This window comes from Xyrauchen texanus, chromosome 18 (assembly GCF_025860055.1).
Source record: "Xyrauchen texanus isolate HMW12.3.18 chromosome 18, RBS_HiC_50CHRs, whole genome shotgun sequence".
Lineage (NCBI taxonomy): Eukaryota > Metazoa > Chordata > Actinopteri > Cypriniformes > Catostomidae > Xyrauchen > Xyrauchen texanus.
In genome coordinates, this window is record NC_068293.1 from 18,106,351 (window position 1) to 18,133,508 (window position 27,158).

General features: G+C 40.8%; 1 protein-coding gene across 1 annotated transcript in view; it reads left to right on the forward strand.

Moving 5' to 3' along the window:
• Positions 1 to 27,158, forward strand: part of LOC127658855 (thrombospondin type-1 domain-containing protein 7B-like) — a 367,438-nt gene that overhangs the window by 287,438 nt on the left and 52,842 nt on the right. The window contains exon 17 of the mRNA XM_052148387.1: positions 24,026 to 24,031. Within this exon, the coding sequence (XP_052004347.1) occupies positions 24,026 to 24,031 (6 nt within the window). The remainder of the gene's footprint in view (positions 1 to 24,025; positions 24,032 to 27,158) is intronic.

Below are 27,158 nucleotides of genomic sequence, written 5' to 3' on the forward strand. Positions count from 1 at the left end.
CTATCTGGTGGAAGATCATATGCTGCTTGATCTTGGTCAGCCAGCATGGACCTTCTGGTGAATCTGATTTATAGAGGAATTCTTGCTGGTTAAATAAGTTAAAGAAATACTTCATCGAAAATGTTTAATTCCATCATCATTTACTATCATGTCATTCCAACCCCGTATGACCTGCTTTCTTTCTTATGCGGCACACAAAAGGGGATATTTTAATACATATCGCAACCTGTCTATTCAATACAATTGTAGCCTCTTTTTAAAGCTCAAAGAAGGACCCAAAATATCATAAAACTGTTTTTAACATGAAAAAACACCATTGTTGTAAATCTTGAAATGTATTATTTTATTAGTTTTAAATCCTTCCAAAACAATTTAAAGCATCCTTTAAGTCCTGATTTCACAATAAATTAGCATTAAAATGCCAGTAGTCACTTTGGGGCTTGATTTGATTTAAATAAAACAAAATACACAATACCATATGATGATCAGAAAAACTAACCAGTGAGATGCCACAACTATTAAAAATACCCAGCTGATGTTTAAAATCTAGCATAAGATAATCAGGATAATCATTAGCAAAATACATTATCACGAGCATGAGCCCATGTTTATTGTCTCTGTCTGTCATGAAAATGCCTCCAAATATCACAGTTCATGTTCATGCATCTTAACAATCTTAAGACGTACACGTGAAGGCATATGAGGCTCAATATGATTTCTATCAATATAATTTTCTGTACAATTAAAATATCCATCTGAAAATAAATATTCCTCAGTACTGCAACTTTGGAAAATGGATCTAAAGTGTATCTAAAAACACCAATCTCTCCACTACTGATGTTGGTACATAAACAGAAATAAAAACAAAAACTTTTATTTTTTTATTTTTAAAAATCTACCCTTCACAATTTCATCGACTTGATGAAAAATTGGACAAAAATTCGTAGTAAATAAGATACCCACACTCTGAGAACAGAAATACCATCCCACTCCTGCATCCAATCCACAGTATACCCTTTCTGTCACTCACTCGACGTTATTTCGAATGAAGTGACACAAGGGGTCTTCCTTGGGAGCCTTGCATACCTCTGAACTTGTGATGAGAATGAGAAATTGGCAGACAGAATTTGCATGTCCCGCCCCCAGACATACGGGTATAAAGGGAAGCAGGCATGCATCTGTCAGTCAGATTTTTACTTCAGAGTTGAGCGGTTGTTCTATCTCTCTGCACGCTGTGCAGTCCATCACCCTGGGCACTTTGACAGCGCTTTCACTGCCAAAAAGCGTGTTTTCCCCTCCTAATAGAGTTTTATTCTCTTAAAGAGTTTCACTCATAAAAGAGCAATACACAGACAGGTGTTGAACGTCCTTTTCAGGACCTTCCTCCTCTGTGTGGTTCCTGGATGCGAACGATATCTCTCCAAGTTCCTGGATGCAAACGATATCTCTCCAAGACCGACGGTAACAGACGCTGCCTCGTGTGCCTGGGCAGCGATCACACTTATGCTGTGTTTGTTCATGGTTCATGCACTCACTGTGAGAACATGACCATGACCACATGAGAACATTGTGGTCACGGCTCTCCTTCCTGAAGGTGAATGCCACTTCAGCTGCCCCCCGCGTCGCTCCTTCTTCCCATGGGATTGAGGATGACCCCGGCTGGCGATGAAGGCGATTTGGGGATGACGACAGGCTCGGTTTTGCCTGTTAAGTCCCCACGAATCACCCGCCCCCCAACACACTCACTTGCTTCCATCCGAGCTCGGGATTTGTGCAGCTCACCTCGTGGCCAGCCGGAATTCTCCCTAGAGCCCCTGGAATTGGATGATGACATCGCCACCGCATCTGAGAACATCCAGGCACCTGATGCAGGGGACTCGACTAGGCTGCCGACTTCGGACCAGCTGCCACCGACCTCACTCTCAGAGCCATGAAGGTCACAGCTCGGGCGGGTGATGGCCACCCTCATGGTCCAGGAACGCCACCTCTGGCTGAACATGGTCGAGATGCGCGACGTTGACAAGGCACGCTTTCTCAACGCCACCCTTCTCCCAGCTTGGCCTTTTCTCAAGGAGATTCCTTGTTTTCATTATTTTCATTTGCCACACCGCCTTCGGGCTGCAGTACCCACATTCTCATTAAAAGAACGATTTCCTCACTCCCTGGGTCATCTAGCCGGTGCACGCCATTCTCACGGCACCCTGGCTCCAAAATCCTACAGTCCCGGCTCCATGGACCTCACCTCTGGACCCGCCACTGCTCAGTCCCGGCAGGCCTGCACTGACGAGTTCTTCCTCAGTCTCTAACCCGCCCCCTTCCGGGTGTGCAGAGCAAGGTAAGTGCTTTGAGTCTTTTCTCAGCACCCAAGCCTCGGGACGCTCTTTTGCCTCCCGACACGCAATAACCTGTTCCCCCTCGCCGCGAAGCCCCACCCGGTACATCAAAAGCAATTGTCCCTCTAATGCCCCTCGCACGGAGGTTGGACGCGTGGCTTTCGCTGTCCAACCTGTCATGCTGGTTGGCCAGGACCATCCGACTCAGCTACACGATTCAGTTCGCCCGGCTCCCACCTCATTTCAACGGTATTCGCTCCACCTCCATATGCGGCGAAAAAGCCAGTGCTTTATGGGCAGTCTCTGCTTCTCAAGGACACGATAGAGCCCGTCCCTCCAGCCGAGATGAAGGGTTTCTACAGCCCTTACATCATCGTACCCAAAAAAGGTTTGGGTTGTGACTAATCTTGGACTTGCAAGTTCTTAACATGGCCTTACACAAACTCCTGTTCAAAATGCTCAAGCAGAGACAGATTCTAACCTGCATTTGACAGCTAGATTGGTTTGCAGCGGTAGACCTGAAGGATGCGTACATCCACATCTCCATCTTGCCTCTACACCGACCATTCCTGCGGTTCGTATTCGACGGCCAGGCGTATCAGTACAAGATCCTCCCCTTCGGCCTGCCCCTGTCCCCTCGCGCCTTCACCAAGGTCACAGATGTAGCCCTTGCCTCGCTATGGGAAGTGGGCATCCGCATACTCAATTACCTCAATGACTGGCTCATTCTGGCTCACTCTCGAGAGTTACTATGCACTCACAGGGACCAGGTGCTCAGGCACCTCAGCCGTCTAGGGCTTCAGGTCAACTGGGAAAAGAGCAAGCTTGCCCCGGTTCAGGGCATCTCTTTTCTCGGCATGGAGTTAGACTCCGTCTCAATGACAGCGCACCTCACATTCGAGCGCGTGCAGTCAGTGCTCAGGTACGTCGCTCTCTTCGAGCCCAGCACAGCGGTTCCTCTAAAAAAATTCCAGAGGCTCCTGGGGCCTATGGCAAACTCAGCCGCGGTCGCGCTGCTCAGATTGATGCGTTTGAGACCACTTAAGCACTGGCTTCAGACTCGAGTCCCGAGATGGGCATGGCGCTTCGGCACATACCTTGTGATAATCACCCCCTCCTGCCGTCAGACTTTCAACCCTTGAGTCCCCCTCCAGCAGGTGTCCAGACGCTTCATGGTCACCACAGAGGCCTCTCAACAGTGTTGGGGCACTGTGTGCAATGGGCACGCTGCTGCTGGCTCCTGGACAGGGCCCCGGCTGCATTGGCACATCAACTGCCTAGAGTTGCTGGCTGTATTCCTTGCCCTGCGGAGGTTCCTCCCGCTGATTCGGGGCAAGCGTGTCTTGATCCATTCAGACAGCACCGCTACGGTAGTGTACATAAATCGCCATGGCGCCGTGCGCTCTCGTCATATGTCAGAACTCGCCCGCCATCTCCTCCTTTGGAGTCAGCAGCAACTCAGGTCACTGCAGGTCACTCATATCCCTGGCAACAAGGCGGTTTCGCCCAGCGGAGAGTGGAGGCTCCACCCCAGGTGGTTCAGCTGATTTGGGGCAGATTCTGCATGGCACAGGTAGATCTCTTTGCCTCACAGGACAACACTCACTGCCCACTCTGGTACTCCCTGACAGAAGCCCCTCTCGGGACAGACGCATTGGCACACAGCTGGCCCCGGGGGCTGCGCAAGTATGCATTTCCCCAAAGGCCAGCTGTGTGCCAACCCTTGCAGGTTCGAGTGCATTCAACGAGAAGTGTGGCATCCTCGTGGGCACTGGCCAACGGCACCTCCCTAGCAGACATCTGCAGAGCAGCAGGCTGGGCAACACCCAATACCTTTGCGAGATTTTACAATTTCAGGGTTGAGTCAGTCTCGTCCCGTGTTTTGTCAGGTCTGAGCCGGTAGAACTCGGTAATGCGGAACTACTGAGCGGGTGTTCTGCTTGCACACAGCACGCTTCACCAAATTGATCCAGTGTGCCTTCTCTCCCAGGTTAGCAACTAAGTGTCGCTTTCTGGATGTTCTTCCTCCCTAGCCTTCCACTACGATCCACAGGTACTCTGTACTGGGGTAGGGCCCCACAGGCTTAATTCACTCTTCAGGCAACTCCCTGTGATGTATTTTCCACGTTATGGTCCCCCTGTTAGCAGACCCACGTCTTCCTTAGGCAGTCCCACTGCCCCCGGATGCCGTGCTTGTAGAACGCCTCTTTCATCAGGCAGGACCTACCACCGTGCCACTCCCACATGCGGATTCACAAACCAAGTGGTGTATTTGCCACATGTCACTGCCCCCTAGTCTGGGCAGGATGTGGCCTCCACAGGGTCTTTTCCCCCTGAAAGAATTGAATCGGGAAAGACCTCATTGGAGAGAGTGACCCTTTTTGAAAATAATGAAAGTGGCACAACATGGGTAAAAATTCTGTCAATACTAATTCCCCTCTTAACTGACTCATTAGCGTTCTCTATTTCACACAATTTCACCCATAGCCAAACAACAGCTCTCCACACTCACTGCAGCCACCACATTATCTCCGTGACGAAGCGTGAATGCGCTCAAACCCTGTGTACCCGCAGCCTCCGTGCCCCCCAAACCATACAACGAAACAATCTAAAGAAATAAACTAAGTTAGCAAAGAAAAAACAAAAAGAAGACCGCAAACTCTCCAAAAATATGAGTTACCACTCACCATGCTTCACTTGCTCAACAAACGCTCACACATGCACACGAGAGAGAGAGAGAGAGAGAGAGAGAGAGAGAGAGAGAGAGAGTGAGAGAGAGAGGTTTAGAAAGGTGTAAAGAAAAGAAAAAAGGAGAGGGAGACTAAAGAAAATGTCTTGTTGTAATTACTGGTCTAGTTACAATCAAGAACCTGATTAGAGAAGCAGAGAAGGTACATTCAGAGTGTGATGCAAGAATTTTTCAACCCTAATTGACATTTCAATATTGTAACGTCAGCAACAACAGATCAAATGTTGTGAAGGGGCTTTGATGTTATGTTCTCTTCAAAGTTAATTGATTAGAGTAGGTGTAGGTAAAGGAATATTTGTTAACACGCCACGTTCCTTATGAGCTTTAGCTTGTAACATGTCTTTGATAATCTATCCCTGGCTGTCTGCCCTCCACCTTTAACAAGCCATCCTCACTTTCCTCAGTGTGATTTTCTGCCAGGAGAGTCAAAGAGCAGGGCAGCACTCTGCATTCATTCATTATTTAGACTTTCAAATATTACAGGCTCGGAGAGGCCTGTCACATTCACTAGATTGTTTCAGCTCCCTCTCGTACTAGTAAACAGCTGTGCCTGTTCAGGACAAGACCTGTCTTTCCACCACTACTCTTTTGATTGCTGTCTGAGACACTCCCAATGGACCCAACACAGGTGCAGAGCTGTCCCCCTGTCCCACCCTCTCTGATTATCTCTTTTAGCTGTCAATGAGCACTGATCGCTCAAGAACACTTCCCCCCGTGTTTGAATATGCATAGTTCCCTGCTTCAAAGAATGCAAAAAGCAGTGCATTAAATAAGTAATAAGTAAATATATGCCTTGGTTGCTAATGCATCTCTAAAGGCCAGGAGAGTGAGGTTTACACACTCCACAGCTATCACGTACTGATGGCTACCATTACACTCACCCCCTCTAAACCTCACTCAAATCTGGGTCATGGCACTAATGTTCCTGGTTCTTCTCAACTTGCTCCAAAGGGGATTTGAACTGCTGATCCCCAGCATGGGAGTCAGATGCGCTAACAAGGAGGCTACAAAGCCTTGACATCCAGCCTTGTCACTAGTGCATCTCTTAAGGCAAGGACAGTGATGTTTACACACTGCACAGCTATCATGTATCATTCTAGATACCTTTACATATGCACACCTGCATAACTACAGAACATAGTTTAGCAACAGTCCTTTAGTAACTTCTTCATCCAATTGATTGCATACTATGAATGTATTTGGACGACGTTTCTGATGTGCCATACTGAGCACATAACGTTCTGCCTCATTTTGTCAATAAATGGTGATGATTCTCTGCGGGTCTTTGCCCTGTGATGGGAGATGGAATGATGCGCAACCTTCTCCAGATGTTTCTTTCACGGTCCCTCACAGTGAGTTACTCGACAGAAATGAGAATGATATTCTTATCTTGCTCGCTATTCCTGTACTTATGATCAGCCACTGTGAAAGGAGCAGGAGGAAGTTAGCTGCGTGGAGAGATGTTGTCCCTTCAGTGTGTCTTACCGCTGATCTGAAAATTTAACTGTGCATGAACTGGCCGAATAGCACCATACGCCACTGAATCCGCATAAACCACACCATAAACAAGAGGCTGATCAGTCCAGCTATTTTTTTAAAGAGAATTGGGAAAAATCTTTCATCTGCCAAATTCCATACCACTCAAAAGCACTTTTCTATTTTTAAATGGGACACATAAGGAGTTATTTAGCAGACTATCCAGGCCACTCTTTTTTATATACAGTGAAAGTGGATGATGAACAAAAATGTACTATAAAAGTACCATAAAACTATGTACGTCTCTAGACTTTTGGAACCCTTTAGAATTTTGTATGTTGAAACCTAATGTGTTGACAGTAAACTTGAGGATTCATTGTATGCAGAGAGCTAGACCACCCTAATCACAAATGATGAATAAGAAGAATTATTTCAAGTTTAATCTTGAACTAGATTTGAGAGCTTGGTACTGTAACATCCTTGCTATACTTGCATAAAAATGAATGTACAATATATCATTACAATGCAGTGGCTGTAGGAACCTCATTTAACTTGCAGATATGACTTGTGCTTGTACATGTCCTTGTTTATAAATCGCTAGTGACATGTAATATTCTGGCTGAATTTTTCCTGACTATCACTTTAGTGTGTGGGATCCTCATTACTATCTGTGTCAAATGGAGATATTTCTGTGCCACAGATGAAGCTCTCCTCTGGCTTGGTGCAGTCTCAGCTGCAGTTAGAAATCTGTTTTACTCTCAGTGGAGGGCTCGGCACTAGGCTCGCTGTGTAAAGAACATTCTTCTTTCCCACATCCATTGCTGGGTACCATATGGCAGCCATCAAATGCGCCGAGGCAGACTGTTGTGCTGATGAAATGAGCCTGTGTTCACCGGGCTTGCATAATTTAACAACCTCTGTAAATCTGTGCTTAGAAACCAATCTTCCTATAAAGTATTTTTGCGTCTCCCACGGCTCCTAAATGAAGCACGTCTTTATATCAAGAGGAGACTTTTAGGAGTGGTGTTGTCGTACTACAGAGTATGAAAATATGATAAAGGTCTGTTGTTTAACCCTCACAGACACATTTTTACTTCTCTGCACCTGATATTAACATATTCCAGTACTGTTACAATTATAATGAGAATTGTTTAAAAACCTATATATATTTGTCGGCATGTCGCAGCACTTGGCACACATTCTCTGAACATGTTGAGCCTTGCGTGACGTGACATGTTGATGCTCGTGTGGGTGATGCAGGCTGGACTTGCTGAACAGTTCTTGATCCCATTCCCCTAATTATTTATTATCACTCTTTATTACTGGTATTAGTTAAAAAAAAAATAAATAAATAAATTATACAATTTTATTTAAGAAATTAAGTTTCAATAAATGTAATTTATAATTATTAAATCATTGGATTACATTTAATTAATAAAAAACAAAATTATAATAAATAAAATTAAAACTAAAAGTAAAAAAACGCATAACGCCTGTGCGAATGTTCTTTTCCGTACGAACGGCCCGGGTTCAAATCAGTCTTTTGTCAGAATCTTTTTCCATCATCTTTCCTGTATCCACTCTTAATATTTACTTTAATACTACTTACTTTTAGTATTACTTTCCTTGCAGTAATTTGATTACTGTGAAGATCTAGGATAAAGTGGGGCATACACAGTGTGATTTTCGTCTGTCGAATTGGCTCCTGACCAATTTTTTCCAGTCAGGAGAGATCGCAGCTCGCATCGTGTGAGAGAAATTAGGAGCACCAGATTTTTGTCTGTCGAATGGGCTCCTGACCAATTTTTTCCAGTCAGCAGAGATCGCAGCTCGCATCGTGTGAGAGGAATTACGAGCGGACCCCGAGTGGCTTACAAGTAGCTTTCGACCGATTATTTAAAAAAAAATGCCCCACTTTACCACAGCCGAAACATTTTATAAAGATCACATAATCAAAATCATCCACTCGGAAATTCAGCACAAGGTCTAAATCAGCGTCATCATTTACAATCATGTAAACTGAAAGTCTGAAAGTCACAACATGTTTCACCAGAGGAGAATCTCCCCCAATTGGGATCTTTTTAATTGAGGAGACATTTTTAAAAAAAAATCCGTACCGAGACAGTGTTTGTTTCAGAATCTTGTCACTGACAAACGGCGGAATATTGGAGAGAGTGACCCTTTTTGATGGTAATGAAAGTGGCACAACAGGGGTAAAAACACTGCCAATACTAATTCCCCTCTGAACTGCCTCATTAGCTTTCTTTATTGTATATAGAAAATCAACTATAGCACCAATGAATTTTGCGCTATAGTTGTCTGCAACAACTATTTTTTTTAAATTGTAAGCTTGAATTTGTTAGGTGTGTGCAGTTGAATGAGCCAATTTGGTCATCCACATCCTGTCCAGGGGCTAGACATGGAGATTCACCGTGAGCGCCTTATCCACTGGGGGCATTGCCGAGTAGCCCTTGGCCAATCCACCATCGAGGGTAGTGAGGGTGGGGGAGCTGAAAGATCGGGACCGTGCAGTAAAAGGTGCCTCCCATGACCTTATCAGCTCTTCGTGCACTTCCGGGAAGAAAGGAACTGGGGCGAGGCTGTGAGTGGCGCTGCGGGCCCAGTAACCAATCATCGAACAACGAGGGTTCAGGGGAGAGCAGAGGGTTCCACTGTAGCCCGATGCTCACGCCTCCCTGGGAAAGCATGTCCGGGGGGGGGGCAGCCAAGGCTTTCACGTCCGACTGGACGAGCCCGCTCTCCGATGCTGCGCTCGAGAGCTCATCACCTTCACAAGCCCCAAACAAGAGCCTGCGCACTCATTCAGAAGCCTGTCGGGGCACACGAGTTTGCTGAGGAATGGGAGGTCAGTGGGGATTTACCCCGCGGAGGTGGTCCCATTGAGGTCCCCAAATCGCCCCCGGTGCTAGCCACGCTGGCCTCATACATGTAGGTAGAAGGACCGAGGCGGGGAGCTGCTGCTTGCTTTCTTGCAACCGCAACGTTGCCCTGGCCATGTTCTCGAAAGTGAGGACATACCCATCCATGAACGATGTCTCCGCGTGAGCAGAGCCCAGACACGAAAGTCGGAAGGCGAGAGATAACGACTGCAACCAGGGATAAAACAAAAGGAAAGTTATCTTTAAAAGTTGCGTCTTTAAAAATATTTTTCTGTGTGTGCCGCTCTTTTAGAATATACTCTTTTAGGAAAATGCTCTTTTAGAATATGCTTTTTCAGTTTGTTCTGCTGAAGCGCCCAGGGCGATCTCTGCAGTGCACCAGTGCAGAGGGGGGTGAAAGCCGCTGTAATGCGCCATCAGGATTCCAGCAGAGGTGAATGGTAAGCCGTGGGAATTCAACTCAACAAACATCGACCTTTCTGCTCCGAAGAGAAAATCTGAATGAGCAGATCACCACTCTGGTATCTTGTGTGAGGCCCAGTTCATTTCAATTGTGCCAGTGTGATTCTCACTACAGAATTATTATTTTTCAATACGAATTTAACCATGTATTTTACTGCGTTTCTTGTAATCGCTATCCTCCACCAGTTTGTTTCTTCCTCGATATAACACGTCTACAGATGCAGAATATTTGGATGAATGAACAAAGGCAGAGCTATATGGCTTTATAATAGATTTGTGAGTGCACATGACTGGTTTTGATTGTACACGCACTCTCTGAAATAGAGCCAGGATATTTCATAGAGCAGCCAATAGTAAATCTGCACGCAAGCTGAGAGCTCATGCAGCCAGTACAGATTCGCTCTTGCATGAAATGCATGCATTCATGACATTTAACAGAATCATAATGCCATAGAGGGACTGTCTATTAAGCTGGACTGTCTGTTAAGCCAATTATTTTCATTTATCTTCACAATACATTTTTATTGTGTTTATTTATTTATATTTGATTTTACTAGGTGAATTTATCATAACTCTCCATGCCTCCCCTGACATGCCCTGGCACGCCTCCCGGTTTGAAAACCGAAGCTATATACCATTTCAAGGGTGTAAACAGTAACAAAGGAATTAGGACACTACTTATCCTGAATAATTTCCGCTATCACTACCAGATCCTTTAAATAAGGCTCTGAGTTAACATATTTTCTCAAAGAACATCAAGCGTTAATCTGAAGTGAATTATATAGACACGTTGTTGATTCTGAGTGTCTACGCAATAGAGGTAATGAAACTGAATTGTAGTTTAGATGCTTACAATTATTTCCTCAGCGGAAAGTGCTGGAACATTGGATCGCGTCTATCATAATCAATGAAGCCGTTCAATTAAACAGTCTGCGGACAAGTAAAGAATTTCTTTTTTTTTCTATTTTGTAAGTCGTTTTGGATAAAAGTGTCTGCTAAATTACTAAATTTAATAGTGAGTTACTTGTGCTGCTTCAATCTTTAAAATGGGAGCGATTTATAGTCACTTATAGAGCTCTACCTTTCAGATTTAAAATTAGTTGGCCAAAATTTCATCCACTTACCAGAGAGAAGACATGTGCTACAGTTGTTAGTACTGTGTGTATCCAGACCTTTTGCTTCTTACACTTAAAGTGTAAGCACAGGACAGATAAGAGCAGCTAGATGTGTGTCTTTTAATTTACCCCTGTGACATTAAAGATTTTATCCAGCAGGTGGCGAAAAAAGACAATTTTTACGTGTTTTGGGCTAGTTAAGTTTGGCGTGCCAATATATATATATATATAGAGAGAGAGAGAGAGAGAGAGAGAGAGATCACGAGAAAGAGAGCATACGATTTATTTGAGATCGTCAACATTGTCTCTCACTTCATGATCACTAAGATTACTACTACTATCACAGCTGGGAAATACAGTTAAACTTGCAGCTTCAACATTAAAGAATATCATAGCAGAGAGACACACTGACTGGGTAATTGCACATAAGCTTACATGATACTATTGGATACAGGAGTGTCCGAGTTGGGATCTCTCTCTCTCTCTCTCTCTCTCTCTCTCTCTCTCTCTCTCTCTATCTATCTATCTTTCAAACACACATACTTGTTTCTCCAATGACTTGTTAGAAACTGCCCAAGCAGTTTATAGTCCTAGTGACGTTTTCGATTTAGTAAGGGAGGCTTGTGCTCATCTTTTGAACTAGCAATGGCAGATCCTGATCCGTGGTGTAAGAAAGTATTCCATGCACAATTACATTTATTTGTGACAGTCCTTAGTTTTTCCTAATTTAATTAATTTCTTTATATTTACGTGTTCATTGAACTGTTGTATAAAAGCAATATTACACTTGGAGTCTTGCTGTATGACACTAAATCATCGGCTGTGATACCTGCAGCACTTGGCCAGTGATATATGTATATATACCTGGCACTCTCACATCTGGATAACAAAGACACCTATGTCAGAATTCTGTTCATTGACTTTAGTTCTGCATTCAACACTGTTATCCCACAGACACTCACCTGCAAACTCTCCACACCTGGACTTAGCACCACACTTTGCAACTGGATCCTGGACTTTCTGACAAACAGATCTCAGGCAGTTATAATCCATGATCCCACATCACACTCTCTCACTCTGAACACTAGAGCCCCTCAAGGCTGTGTTCTCAGTCCACTACTGTTGACACGGTCACCAATGACCGTGTTGCCAGGCACCAGAACAATCATATTATCAAGTTTGCTGATGACACAACATTGGTGGGGCTCATCACTAATAACAGACAAAGGAGATGATTGTTGACTTCAGAATGTCTCCTGTGGTCCACTCCCCTCTGCATTTCAATGGTGCAGAGGTGGAAATGGTCAAAAACGTTAAATTCCTTGGGGTCGACGTCACTGAGGACTTGACCTGGAGCCAGAACACCACCTCCTTAGTGAAGAAAGCCCAAATATGGCTCCTTAGAGGACTCAAGAAGGCCGGCATGTGCAACACCATCCTGATAAACTTCTACAGGTGTGTGGTGGAGAGCATTCTAACCAGTAACATCACTGTGTGGTTTGGAAGCTGCTCTGCTGCTGGCAGGAAGACCCTACAGAGGCTGGTGAAGACCCGCTCAGTACATCGCCGGGTCCACTCTTCTCTCCGTGATGGACATTCACCCAGTATGGTACTTAAGGAGAGCCACAAACACTGTGAAGGACAGCTCTTCTGTCCATTATCATCTGGAGGGAGACTCAGGAGAGCATCTGAGCATGGACCACAAGACTGAGAAACAATTTCTTCCCCCAGACAATCAGGCTACATAACTTCACTGCCTGAATATATGTCTATATATATGCATCTGATATTATATAAGTTAATGTTATATAATATCATTTAAAAATTTTAGCAGTTTATGTTGCTAAATAAAAACAACAGTCAAAGTAAGAAGATGAAAGCTCTGCTCCCCCAAACTGCCGCCTCCATAATTGGTCCAGAGTTCAGCCACTTACAGATGATGATATGTGTCACGGTCTTCAAGTGCATTTTGGTTTTGAGGCCATAAATGCTGTGCTCTAGCCCAATGCTGAAACAATCACAGCTTCTTTTTTTGAATACAACAAAATCAATAGGTGTTTCATTTATGCTTTTCGTGTATATCTGGCATTTCCAATTATGGAGAAATATATTTGCACCAAATGACTAGGCGAAAGAGATGTTATGCTTTGATACTCGCTGTCAAATGTTTGACTTGGAGGTTTGTTTAGCGGAGAGGTCCTTGGAGATTGATGTTTTGATTTGGGCAAAAGCTTCACTTCATTAATGAGAGGCCCACAGCGTTACTCCACTTCTCGCTCACACACACTCTCAGATGTATTTGATGCCAGAGGAGCTGTTATTTATCTTGTGAACTTGAATTTAGTTTACACTCATTTATAATCAGAGAACAGGCAGAAAGGGGTGAAAAACTCATAGTGTCTAGCATTAGATTAGCGTCACAGAATTTTTATTTATGGCAAAACCATGGCAGGGGAAATTTGTTTCCATGTTGTTGTTGTTTTATTTGCATTTGCATTCCATTCAGGATATACATTTATCAGTCCATGCATTGCCTTGGATTTGAATCCATGACTTTGGCATTGCCAGTGCCATGCTTTACCAGTTGAGCTACAGAATCACTTTGGTGCCATTTACTACACACAAAAGAATACTACCAGCATTACACTTAAGTCTGTTAAAGGTTAATATCCAGATCAGTCAGATACTGCACTGCATCAGTTGTTGCTTCATCAAGCACCTGAACTTTGCCATCAAATAATCTAAATGGACATTTACTAGATGATCAGTCGTCTGACAAATTGCACCACAGTTGAATGCTGCAGAGTCTGAAGATTCCCACATACTGTATGTATTAGGAACACCTTCTTTGGTAGTTTGAACCTGTCCAGCATGACCCAATGGCACCACCTCAGTTCAAATCCAGGCACTCTCAATAGACCATTTCAAGGACTATTCGTTGGTGTAAGGAAGTGATGTCTTTATCCCTTGAACATTTCCTGCTCGCTGTTGAACCCATTCAAAATAACAATGGGAGGTGCTTGATTAATAGTGAATTTAACACTATTAACATTAGTAACATTAAAACAATTTAATAATGACGTTTTATGACAATTGTGTTAACATTACTAACTTTTTTACGATTCATAAAATGTCATTTTTAAAATGTGGACCATGTTGTTTGGTGGCTGGATGCCATCTAGAGTTTTCCAAAAGTTGCTGGTCCTTACTGAAATGTATGAAAATGCTTAAATCCCCTTGCTGCACAGCACTGTTGCATGTACGGTCTGAAACACAATTGTCCTCATGTTCTGTCGCCGGACACCAATTCCAAGTAAACTTCACGTTGCCTTTGAAGGAATGCAATGTGAATGTTGTACATCTAAACTATGATACAATTTCATCGCCTCTCCCGCATAGATACTCAGTATCTACAACACTTCTATCGGGAAGACACGCAGGCTTGAGTGAGGTTTAAGATGCCATTTATTTGATAAATGTAAAACAAAGTAATGTCTGTCTCTTTGGCGTAGGCCCCGTCCGGCGGTCCGAGGGAGTTGTGCCCGGAACAGTCATATCCTGCCGGAGATAGGAGGCAGGGGCGAGGAGCCTACCCCCGTGCGGGCCGTGCGGGACAGGGCTCAGCTGATGGTGGTGGGGTGGCGGAGGTTGCCTGTGTTTTAGCGCACTGAAACAGCAATATGATAGATTGTGAGCAGACTTATAATGCAATGGCTTCCATGCGATTGGCTAGGAATTACCCCGCTAATGAAGTGATGATGTACAGCTGCTAGTCTTCCCGCTAGAACTACGCTGCACTACGTTGCACTTCCATTTCTGGATCAGCCACTTCAGGTAAAAATGTACTGTGTAAAAATGTGTTAACTGGGTCAGCAACAAGGTGGCCATTAACAAGCAAGGCTGAGGTCCACAATTGTCAAAGCCATGAACTTTTTACAATCCTTCTGGAGCAGCCAGGGGTGATGTTCCCACCCATGGCTTACTCATTTATTTTATTTATGCATTTGGCAGACGCTTTTATCCAAAGCGACTTACAGGGACAATCCCCCCCGGAGCAACCTGGAGTTAAGTGTCTTGCTCAAGGGCCCAACAGTGGCATATTGGTGGTGCTGGGGCTTGAACCCCCAACCTTCTGGTCAGTAACCCTGAGCCTCAACCACTGAGCCACCACTGCCCACAACACTCCTATTTGGTTTTGAAACAGCAGCCTTTCAATATCCAGCTCTGAGCCACAACCACAATATCACGCACAAACTTGACATCCCAGGTGGGATTGTGAATTCCACTGTGTTGAGAAGTTTGAGAAAATATTTGACAACTGTGCATGCATAAAGATACCAGAAAACTGTCTTGACAGTAGATTTGTATCTGTATACCAGTCTAGAGCAGTCTCATTCAGATGACCTAATTCTAGTTGGTAAGTTTGTTTTAGAAATGCCAGGCTGTGCTGTCAGTTGAAAACTTGCTGTAATAACTCTAGTGTTGGGGAGTAACTAACAAAAAAGTAGTGATTCTAATAACTTAAAAGAATAGTCTCTTTTATTCACAAAAATGCCATCCCAGATGTGTATGAATTTTTAGAAGAATTACTCAGCTCTTTTGGCCCATACAATGCAAGTGAATGGGTACCAAAATTTTGAAGCTCAAATACTCCCATAAGTAAGCATAAAAGTAATCCATACAACTCTAGTGGTTAAATCAATGTCTTCACAAGCAATGGTGATTCACATTCTTCATGCATACCGTTTCTCACAGACACCTGTAATATCACTTCTGAATAAATGAATTGAACTGCTGGAGTCATATGGATTATTTTATTATGTGTTTATGTCCGTAAAAATCCGTAAAGCTGCGGGTCCAGAGGGCATTCCGGGCCGTGTCATCAGAGCGTGCGCGAATCAACTGGCAGGTGTTTTTACGGACATTTTCAATCTGTCCCTCTCCCTGTCTGTAGTCCCCACATGCTTCAAAACATCAACCATTGTGCCTGTACCGAAGCAAGCCACAATCACTTGCTTAAATGACTGGCGTCCTGTTGCTCTGACTCCCATCATCAGCAAATGCTTTGAGAGGTTAATCAGAGATTACATCTGCTCTGTTCTGCACAGCTCTTTGGACCCATTGCGGTTTGCCTACCGCAACAACCGCTCCACTGATGATGCCATTGCATCTACACTAAACACTGCTCTCTCCCACCTGGAAAAAAGGAACACATATGTGAGAATGCTGTTTGTAGACTACAGCTCAGCATTCAACACCATAGTGCCCTCCAAGCTTGATGAGAAAATCATCTTAAACTTAAACAGCTCGCTGTGCAGCTGGATCCTGGATTTCCTGTCACGCAGACGTCAGGTGATTCGAATGGGCAGCAACATCTCCTCATCACTGACCCTCAACACTGGAGCCCCACAGGGCTGTGTTCTCAGCCCACTCCTGTATTCACTATACACACATGACTGTGTGGCAACACATAGCTCCAATGCCATCATTAAGTTTGCTGACGATACGACGGTGGTAGGTCTGATCACTGACAATGATGAAAGAGCCTACAGAGAGGAGGTGCACACTCTGACACGCTGGTGTCAGGAGCACAACCTCTCCCTCAACGTCAGTAAAACCAAGGAGCTTGTAGTGGACTTCAGGAAGAAAGATGGAGAACACAGCCCCATCACCATCAATGGAGCACTGGTAGAGAGAGTCAGCAGTTTCAAGTTCCTCGGTGTCCACATTACTGAGGAACTCAAATGGTCTGTCCACACTGAGGCCGTTGTGAAGAAGGCTCACCAGCGCCTCTTCTTCCTGAGACGGCTGAGGAAATTTGGAATGAACCACCACATCCTCACACGGTTCTACACCAGTACTGTAGAGAGCATCCTGACTGGCTGCATCACCGCCTGGTATGGCAATAGCACGGCCCACAACTGCAAAGCCCTGCAAAGGGTGGTGCGAACTGCCAGAAACATCATCGGAGGTGAGCTTCCCTCCCTCCAGGACATATATACCAGGCGGTGTGAGAAAAAAGCTCGGAGGATCATCAGAGACTCCAGCCACCCGAGTCATGGTCTGTTCTCACTGCTACCATCAGGCAGGCAGTATCGCAGCATCAGGACCCGCACCAGCCGACTACATGACAGCTTCTTCCCCCAAGCAGTCAGACTGTTGAACACTTGATATCTCACGATCAATAATTAGCACTACACATTATTAATCTATAATCTCACACTGGACTGTCAGCATATTCTCCTCAATACAACTACTTATATACATATATATATATATATATATATATATATATATATATATATATATATATATATATATATATATATATATATATGTGTGTGTGTGTGTGTGTATACTCTTTACTTATTGTATTGTATATTGTGTATTCTATATTGTGTGTATTGTTTACTGTACATTGTATATAATTATTGTGTTGTGTAAGTATGTGTACATCTGATATGTAAGTTGTGCTGTGTAAGTATGTTGTTTATTGTAAATTGGTATATGTCTCGTCACTGTCATGACTGCTAAGTTGCTCGGAACTGCACACAAGAATTTCACCTACTGTTGCACTTGTGTACATGGTAGTGTGACAATAAAGTGATTTGATTTGATTTGATTTGATGTGCTCTTTAGATTTTGGCACCCATTCACTTGCATTGTTTGAAACTACAGAGCTGAAATATTCTTCAAAAAATCTTAAATTGAGTTCTGCAGAAGAAAGGAAGTCATACACATCTGGGTTGGCATGAGGTTGAGTAAATGATGAGATCATTTTCATTTTTGGGTGAACTATACCTTTAACTACATTTATCAGTGTCAGCAGCAGTTTTTTTTTTTATAATGTAGATTAATGAAGCTTTCCCGGTAACAAGATTTGTTCAACAAGTATAGCGCTTTTAAATGTCAATCTGTATTGCACACACAGTTTCACAGCCGATTTAATTATCAAACACACTCCTAAACAGTCCATTCTCTCTCATATGTAAAGTTTCAAGGTTTAGTTAATTCTGTCGAATCGGTTCATGTTACTGAACCAATAAAAAATAAAATTCTAGTCCCTATGCAGAAGTCTCTGCCTGTTGTTTTAGTTTGCTTCATTTTACATTGAAGTACTTTTTTACATTCTCAATCTTAAATTGAGTTCTGCAGAAGAAAGGAAGTCATACACATCTGGGTTGGCATGAGGTTGAGTAAATGATGAGATCATTTTCATTTTTGGGTGAACTATCCCTTTAAGTTTGCTTCATTTTACATTGAAGTACTTTTTTACATTCTGCTGTTCGTTGCAGTTTTCAGTTCCGCTATATAAATTAGTTTGGATCTGAGATTTTTTATTTTAAATGTATCTGTTTAAGTTTAATGATGTCAACTGTCAATCAATTGAGCTAATTAATTCAAAAACTTTTTTTGTCCTAGAAAAACATTCAATTAATTAAATTATTAATTACAGTGTATCAAAAGATAGGACATATTTAAAAGATTGTGCCCCCTTAAATAGCTTTAATGTAGCAACTATTTGCTGGTTATTAACTAACTTACTACCTCTCAAAATAGTAGCTCAACTGTAGTTGAACTACTATAGCTAGTAGCTTGCCAAGCTACAGTTTCAAAATAGCATCCGAAGAGTTGGTGGAGATGTCCTTCTGCATCAAACGATCACACTGAATCTGCATATTGTTCGGATGGTCCCTGGTGGTGTGGAGCTCAATTTGCTCTTGGAGTTACTCCAGCTTTGCAAAAGTCATCCTGCAGTCCAGATGGCCCAGAGCATTTAGCTGTCTTACAAAGGTTAGGCATCGCTTTTTCAACTAATTAGAATAACGAAACAAGAACTGTGTGATAATATAAATAATAAATGCTTACTTGTCATCTGATAGCCATGGAATCCCCTCAGTGGTAAAAAAGGTCAGCAGTGCTTTGTAATCTAAATCTGAGTGTTAAATGAAAGCTCGGTATTAGAATGAATAGCTGCTTAGTGTTTGAATCTGAGATTAATCTAGTGCTAATATAGAAGTTTGAGTCTCTATATAAAAAAAAATGTAGAAATTAATCATTACTGAAAATTTGAAAATGAGTGTGTGGTGCCTTTAAAATCCTTGAATTGCATTGTACTAGTAACATTTTTAATCTGTTCTACACTCAACACTCATTTAGGCTTAAGTACCAACACAGTCCCAAATAATTTATGAGGTGAAGGGTAAAACACCTCAAACGGCAATTGTGAATAATCCACCACACTAAAATTATCCCTATACATCTTCATTATGTAGCGTCTAAAATAATTATATATTTTTGTAATTATTTACTAATGACATATTTTTACAAACCTTTATGAGTTCCGTGGAACACAAAAGCTTACATTTGTAAGCTTAAATAATTCAATTATTCATTTAATAAACATATTCATTTTATCACACATACTGTATTATGTAGCTATATTTGGCATATGGACATTAAAATTGGTGCCTGTCTGAGGAAGATGGGCTCCCCCTGCTGAGCCTGGTTCCTCTCAAGGTTTCTTCCTCATTCTACCCAAACATTTTAGATTGTTGTCTAAGAGTTTTTCCTTGACTTTCACCTTTGGAATAATCATTGCCTGTATTTATGCACTATTTTCTGTAAACTTTTCTGTTTACACACTCTTTCCCATCAACTGAAAACATACGGTGTCAACAGCTGTTTTGAAATACAGTGCCATTTTTTTTTATTTACTTCTTATTCACTGTGCCAACACCCTCCAATCCATATATGTACTGTATGTAGCATGAATGTACAGTATGTATGTGGAATTGCAATTACAATTGTACCTGCAATTGTAACTATTCCTGTTTGTTCTAATCCTTTAAATGTGTTTTGTTGGCGTAACCTAATGTATTAATATAATTATTTTTTTAAAAATACAAAAAATAAAAGATAATTGTGTATATATATATATATATATATATATATATATATATATATATATATATATATATTAAATAATAATAGAATGCTTTTTTTAATGTACATTTTTTTAGGTAATTTGTTTTGGCATGTTTTAAAAAATTTTGTCCACTGATGAAAAGCAGAAACGTTTGAGTGAAAAATTTGGTTAAAACCTGATGATTCATGTTATCCAGTATGATTTGTGAATGGTCCTTATGTGCTTTTGCTTCTTCAATGGATGCAAGAAAACCTTAACGTGGTAAATATCACAGATTTGCTTATTTGATGAGTAACCTACAAATATTTAGAATTTATTTTGTCACACAATTTTTATAATCCTGAATTTTTAGTTAATTTCCAGGTTTAATTTCTATTTTGAATCAGGCTAATACTTTTCAACCTCACTTTGTGTGTTTGTGTTTGCTGTCATCCGCTAAACTGCACAGCACAGCCGGCCCACACACTGCAGACGTACTCCAAAAAAATGTATTCCCTGCATCATCCTATTTTATGTTTCCTAAGATCTTGTACATGGCAGCTGTCATTCACAATTTACATAAAAGACTCCTAGGATGTCCTAAGATATTGTTTTGGAATTTGAACAAGAGGGTGCTATGTTGTTACATTAGTGCATCACTGCATATTTGTTGGGCTCTTCAGCCCAGAGGTACTTCCTGAAATCATATCTTTTTATCCAGACCTCCTGCTTTTGTCTATTGTCAGCGTTTCAGTATCATCTAAAGTGCATTAGAAGTGAAGCCATCACAGAGGAAACGTTTATCTCCCTGAGTTTCGATGCACCCTGATTGTTTTGTCTGTCTTCCGGGGGCCAGAAGACAGTAATGGCCCAATCTCTTTGAAGTTTGAGTCAGGCTGTGACACTTAAAGAGATTTATAGAGTCGAGAGTTGCCTGCTAGGCTTACCACCCTACCGTTTTTGCTTCTCATGTAAAGCTGCTCTCACGTCGAGGAGGTATGTGTGTGGGTGTAGATATTTTACACATTATCTATATGCCCTAAATATTTGCATTGCTCTCTAATAGCATTGCTTAGACCTACCATATTATGATAGTTATATGTCTCCTGGAGCACAACATTTTGTAGGAAGCTAATACAGATACTGTGATTTGAGCAATTTGATATCCATTTTACTTTACGTAATGAAAAAATATTACATTATCTTACTTCCTTCAGTTTTATTTTATACTTAAGTTAATACCTTATGTGTCTTCTGTATTGATTATCAAAATATACTTATATTAAAATGTTATATGCATAACTTATTACAAATTTTATAAATTAAAAAGTTACCTGTATTTCTATAATCTTTACAGTTGTTTTTCATTGCATAAGACCAGCCAAGTGCAACCAAGAAATATTTGATGCATTTATGTAATGCTTTGCTTGAAAAGTGTGCTTTTGCTATCTTTCTTTGAAATTAATGCCACCTGTTTTTATATTTTGGTATCTAATAAAATGACAATAATGATTCAAGGGTGCTTTAAAGTGCCCAAATACATTTTGCGGCTACTGTATGGGAGACCGGGGCTAGTTGTCACTTTTACCTTAATTGAACATTTCTCAGGGTAGGTTTATTTATGAAAATCAATTTTCTCTGTTCTTGCCCAGGAAGTAAAGATACAGTTCATTGAACACACGTTAACCTTTTGTGCCGACATGCTCCGATGGCAGGGCTTAATGTCACACTGTGAGTCTGGTACAAAATCTAATGAGCTGCCTCACTGTTACTTTCTCAATTAGGCAGCTGCCTTCTAAGGAAAATGACAGGGCCGGCCCAAGCCTTTATGGGGCCCTAAGCAGAATTTGATTTGGGGGCCCCTCGGTGCCACCAATATGATTGAATATTGTCGATGCTTGATTATTCGCAGACTATAAATCTAACACACCCCTTATCAATTTTATTAGTTGTAGCTGTGTTGCTTACAACATACCAAATGTCTGCCTGGCATGATTTTACCCTTCTACGGTTTTAAATGTAACAGTAGCACACCTATTTACCCAATCTTGTTATTCCTTTGTTACCAGTTTTGTGTACTTCCTAGAGAACTGTTTGCAGCAGAAGCTGTAGACTGCATTATTTCTTTTTGAATAAGTGAGTGGCTCCACTTACATTTTTTCCCCATTAATTAACTTTCTGTAGGTGTAGTGGAAGCTTCGGGCATCAGGTTTTTCAGGGAATGTGAAGTTTTCCTTTATAGGCAGTGACCCTCTGCTTACCAGATCAGTCCTTTCTGAGTCAGACAGGATAGATGACCACATCAGTGGATGCACGTGCTGGGAAGTGCTCCTCGCATGCAGAGGATGGATCTGATGAAAGATGAAAATAATAATAAAAGCTAGCATGTTAGATGTCATATTAAAAGGTAATGCAACTGTCTGTCAAAAACAAAGGCATGGTTTATCCATATAAATATAATGATCTGGGATTGTTGAAAATCAGATGTAGCACTGGAACTTGGGGCAGGTGGCGTTGGTTGTGCCCCACCTCCAAAATATTTCAACAGTGCTCCTAGGGAAGTTTCATAAGAGTACATATTTGACAGAATATTTGACAAAATATGTTATTTTCTCAACACAAATTATTATACACAGCAACAAGCCATCTGTACACCTAAACAACAACTCTTAATCTATAACTAGCTAACTGACGCATAATGATATTGGAATATAATAGCAAAGACCCCAAAATGGTAGACTAATGTAAATAATGTTAAGTTGTTATCAGTACAAAGTTTATGGAACAGAAGCTTATTTTTATTACAAAAATATATACCCAGGAATTTTATTTTTACACAGAAGACAAAACCTTTAATCTAAAACTTGCTAAGTAATATGTTGTACTAATAATATATTAAGATGTCAAGGCTATTTACGGATGATTAATCAAACTTTCCTAAAAAAGAAGATATGCTACATAGGCTATGTTAACTAACTAGCCAGCTAATGTTAGCTCGTAACTTAGCCTAGCTACTTAACATACCTTTATCGTGCTGTTTTTTCTCTTCCTCTGTTTTCTTCTTTTTCCTTTTATTTGCACCAGAGATATGTCCTTTTTGTGACATTGCTGTTTTGCTGTCTGAATGTGCTTGCATCCTGCAGCCCGTTAACATTGACAGTATAATCACAAAAAAAAAACAAAAAAAAAAAACATCATGTGCTCTTGGGGGCCCCCTGGTGGCCACCGGGGCCCTAAGCAGCCGCTTAGTTCGCTTATGCCTTGGTCCGGCTCTGGAAAATGAGGTTCATAAGAGAGCGATTTGGAACAGACCCTAGATGGGGAAAGTTATCACAATGGACCTTGAACAGTGGTGCTGGATGCATGTGAACATTGGGTAGTGAATTATATACATTTATTAAATTTAAAACACGTGACCACCTGCCCTGATAAAAAATATACAGACCTTACTTTCACAAAAAAAAAAAAAAGAAACACATTTAAACCTTTAAAAATGTGCCTTCCTTATATATTTGACCCTTCCTTAATGTGTGCCTGCATGATTTGATTGTTTTTTGTCTTTTTTTACCCAAGAGATACTGTATAACAAAATATGATAGTGAAAATGTACTTTGGAGGGAAGAGTCAACAAAAATAGTTCTCATTTAAGAGGGTTTTGAACTAGTTGTAAAACACACAATTAAGCAATTGGTCCTTTGACCCCAAATCATCTTGTTTTTGAGATACAGCCCTTGTGATAACTAGCCCTGATCTCCTTTTTTAAATCATCATTAATTTAATTTTCCTGTTCATACTTCCTCCTGTTCATGTTTTATTTTGTAGACTTGTACCTGTTTATTTAGGACAGTTAATTACATTTAAATTAAATTGAATTTTGTTGTCATTGCTGTATTCATCTTCATTCATCATGCAAAAATAATCATAATATACACACACAGATACACACACATTTCTGTACTTTATAATCTGCTGAAGGAAGAGTTTAGTCAAAACAGCTAAAGTTAAAGCACTAAACTAATATATATAATTTCTCTTCTCTCTCTTTTGCTTGTCATGCACTGCTAATGCGGACATCTTCAAAGGCTCAGGTCAGTGGCTCATTCTGTGTTTCTCCGTGCATCTGTTAACCTCACTTGCCCCGTTGGCCTCTGTGAACCCAGCCCTCCTTTGAATAAGAGGAGAGATAGTCTATTTTGATCACTGGACTGACTGAGATTTGAATTAGTATAAAGTACATTTTCATGTCATCTCTGGCCCTTAGACTGACATTTGAGAGGGCGATGGGGACTTCATTATCCAGCCCAGAGTAACTACATCCTCTGAGAGGTTACAAGAGCTGGCCTGTGAGCAGCATAACAGGTTTATTTTTCGTAAAATATTACCTCCGTTTGAGAGATAGGAAGTAAAGGTCGCTGTGAAGGAGGAAAGATTCTTGTATTTGTTCTATTTAAAGGACAGCCAGATAATTTATTTTAATCTGCAATAACTGAGCACCTTCTTTGCATAGTAAATGTCATGTGGCAGGTTGTATATCTATTGTGGCTATATAGAAAAACAGTCAGGTGTGCTCTGAAACGACTTTCCCCATTTAAGACTTAGAAAAAAATTGTTTTGTGCTGTTTATGTGTATAGCTAAAGTAAACTAATGATTTTACCTTACAGTTTTTTCTGAATTGCTAAAAAAAAATTCTTGAAAACTTCACCCATTTTCTCACAACTTTAAACACAAAACCAAATCTTCAAACTACATTTACAAACCCCTGACTCTTCTGGCAAAATCAACAATCACCTCAAAACCATTTAATCTGTGCTCAAAATCAAACAATGCTTTCAGATCATACACAGAGCAAGTCAATAAATAAACACTACAGAGCATTCATTAGACTCTACATAAGAAAATGAGAACACAGTGTCCAGGGCATGTAGTTACAGAAAATGTATTTTATTGTATATAGTAACGCATTTTGCACTATCATAAAAAGTATAGTAATCACAACTTACAGTAGTACAGTGAATATATTATATACTGTAAGTACTGCAAGTAATACAGTACTGAATGTCTGTATAGTCAGCACTTGCATACTGTAAAAAATACAGTATTCCAACTGCAAAACCCCAAAGAACACTCTAAATGAAAAACATGGTACACTCAAAAATGTTGTGCAATGGCAAAATCAAAGTCAAATGAGAGAATTCTGCCTCAGCATCACATTTTCACATCATTAGAAACAAGTGTGAACAAATTTGAGTCATTGTGTGTAAACGATGACATCTGTGTTGTACTGTGTGTACTTTTGCTGCCAGTGTTTACCGTTTTGCAACACAAGTGCATTACAGTGTGAAATGTGTTTTAATGAGTAAGAATGTGTTCAAAGTTTGCAAAAAGAGTGATTGTTTTGACAAATGGGTTTAGGCCACTGAGCATTTGGTTCAGAAAATTGGGTTTAGTGATTTAGCAATTCAGAAAAACTGTAATGTGGTAATTCAATTTCCTGACATGCTTATGCTTGTAGAGTTTGATATTCATCTATGTTATTGAAATTATCCATTTAAAATGCTTAAGTAGATTTAATGGCCATTTCATTCAACATCTTTCAGTCATTTCTCACATCTTCCTCATTGTCTTAACAATTGTTTTATTATTTTAATTGGAAAATGAATGACACTCATAAGAGGAGAGGAGAGGGTTTTTAGCAGCTGGAAGGCCAGATGAGATGTTTTGAGACAGTGTGTATCCCATTGGGGAGGAAGATATAAATGTTTACGACCATTTGTACCAGTTGATCAAGTTTCTCACAGAGTTTGTTGGTTTGTTTGTCTAGTGTTTCATAATTGCAATTTTAGTTTGCCTTCTGGACTCATTTTTGAATGAAATCATGCCTACTGAAGTTTAGACCCAGTCTAGCTGTCTCTTTTGCAATTAAAACATCCAAAAAACTGCATGACATTATTTCATTCCAGTCATTAGTAATTGTCATAAAATGAAGGAATAGACATAATCACATCCCCACTAATTCTGATTTTCATTTTATAATAAGAAATTATTTTGCTATATTAGCCACATACTGTATTCACACTGGAACAACGCTTTCCTCCATCAAAAATTGAGATTTTTGAAAATAGTCTATGCATATTTTGGAAAAGGATAACGTCAAAAACTAAAAACAATGTTCTCAACTGAAAACATATTAGTGTGGATGTGGCCTAATGCTATTGGAATTATTGGAAATACTGTATGAGTTTCACACTCAAGAACGACCAATTATAATTACAACGGAAAACTGAGAAGTAATTTTGAAACATAATTTTCCAAGTTGGAAAGAGATTTAAACTTTCAACATGGTGGAGGAGAGTCTGGTTTCTGTAATGAATGTTTTATTCATTTTTCTAAATACATTTTTCTAAGTTCCTCAAGAAATATATATGAATGAATCTGGCGTCATCCATGTTTCCTGTTCTTTCCAACAACAAAGCACTTGAGAGCAACATATTCATAATTACCACTTCAGAATTGGGAAGTTGGATAATTCTGATAGCACATGAAGGCAGCATTAGTCAGAGTGGGTCCACGGCCACTTGTAATACTTTTTTGGTTGTGATTACACCTCTCATCAACAATGGAATTAAATTTTCCTCCGCTGAAAATTGAAAATGCTCTAGTTCTGCATATTTTGGAAAACAGTGACCTTAGGAAAACCAAAAAAAGAGTTTTCAACCAAAACATATTTGTGTTGTTAGTAAAATGGTAAGTTGAAGTAGGGCTGCACCATTAATCGGAAAATGAATCGCGATTATGGCTGCCACGATTATGTAATCGTGAAAACTGAGGATCATAGCTTTCAATATAAGTCTGCTCCTGTTGCGTCAATGTTTTCTATTTACAACATGTGTTTGCAGCGGTTGAGTATTCTAAACCAATCAATAACATGTCCACTGAGCAATGAAATGGCAATGGCCAATCAGAGCCACTTAGATTAGTCTTTCGTCCTATCTGTAATGACAACTGATCCTAATGCGCAAGTTTTAAACCATCTGAATGCCTTTATGTTCTTGCTCTGTTTGCGCAGCACACGAAAATTAATACTGAAGAAACATCACCTGACACTTGAAAAGAAGCTGTAGAACAAGAGTGAAAAGCACTTTGTAAATATTTGGATTCATTGTATATTGCATTGCTTGCTTTGAACTTAGACGTTAAATACTCTGCAAATGAGC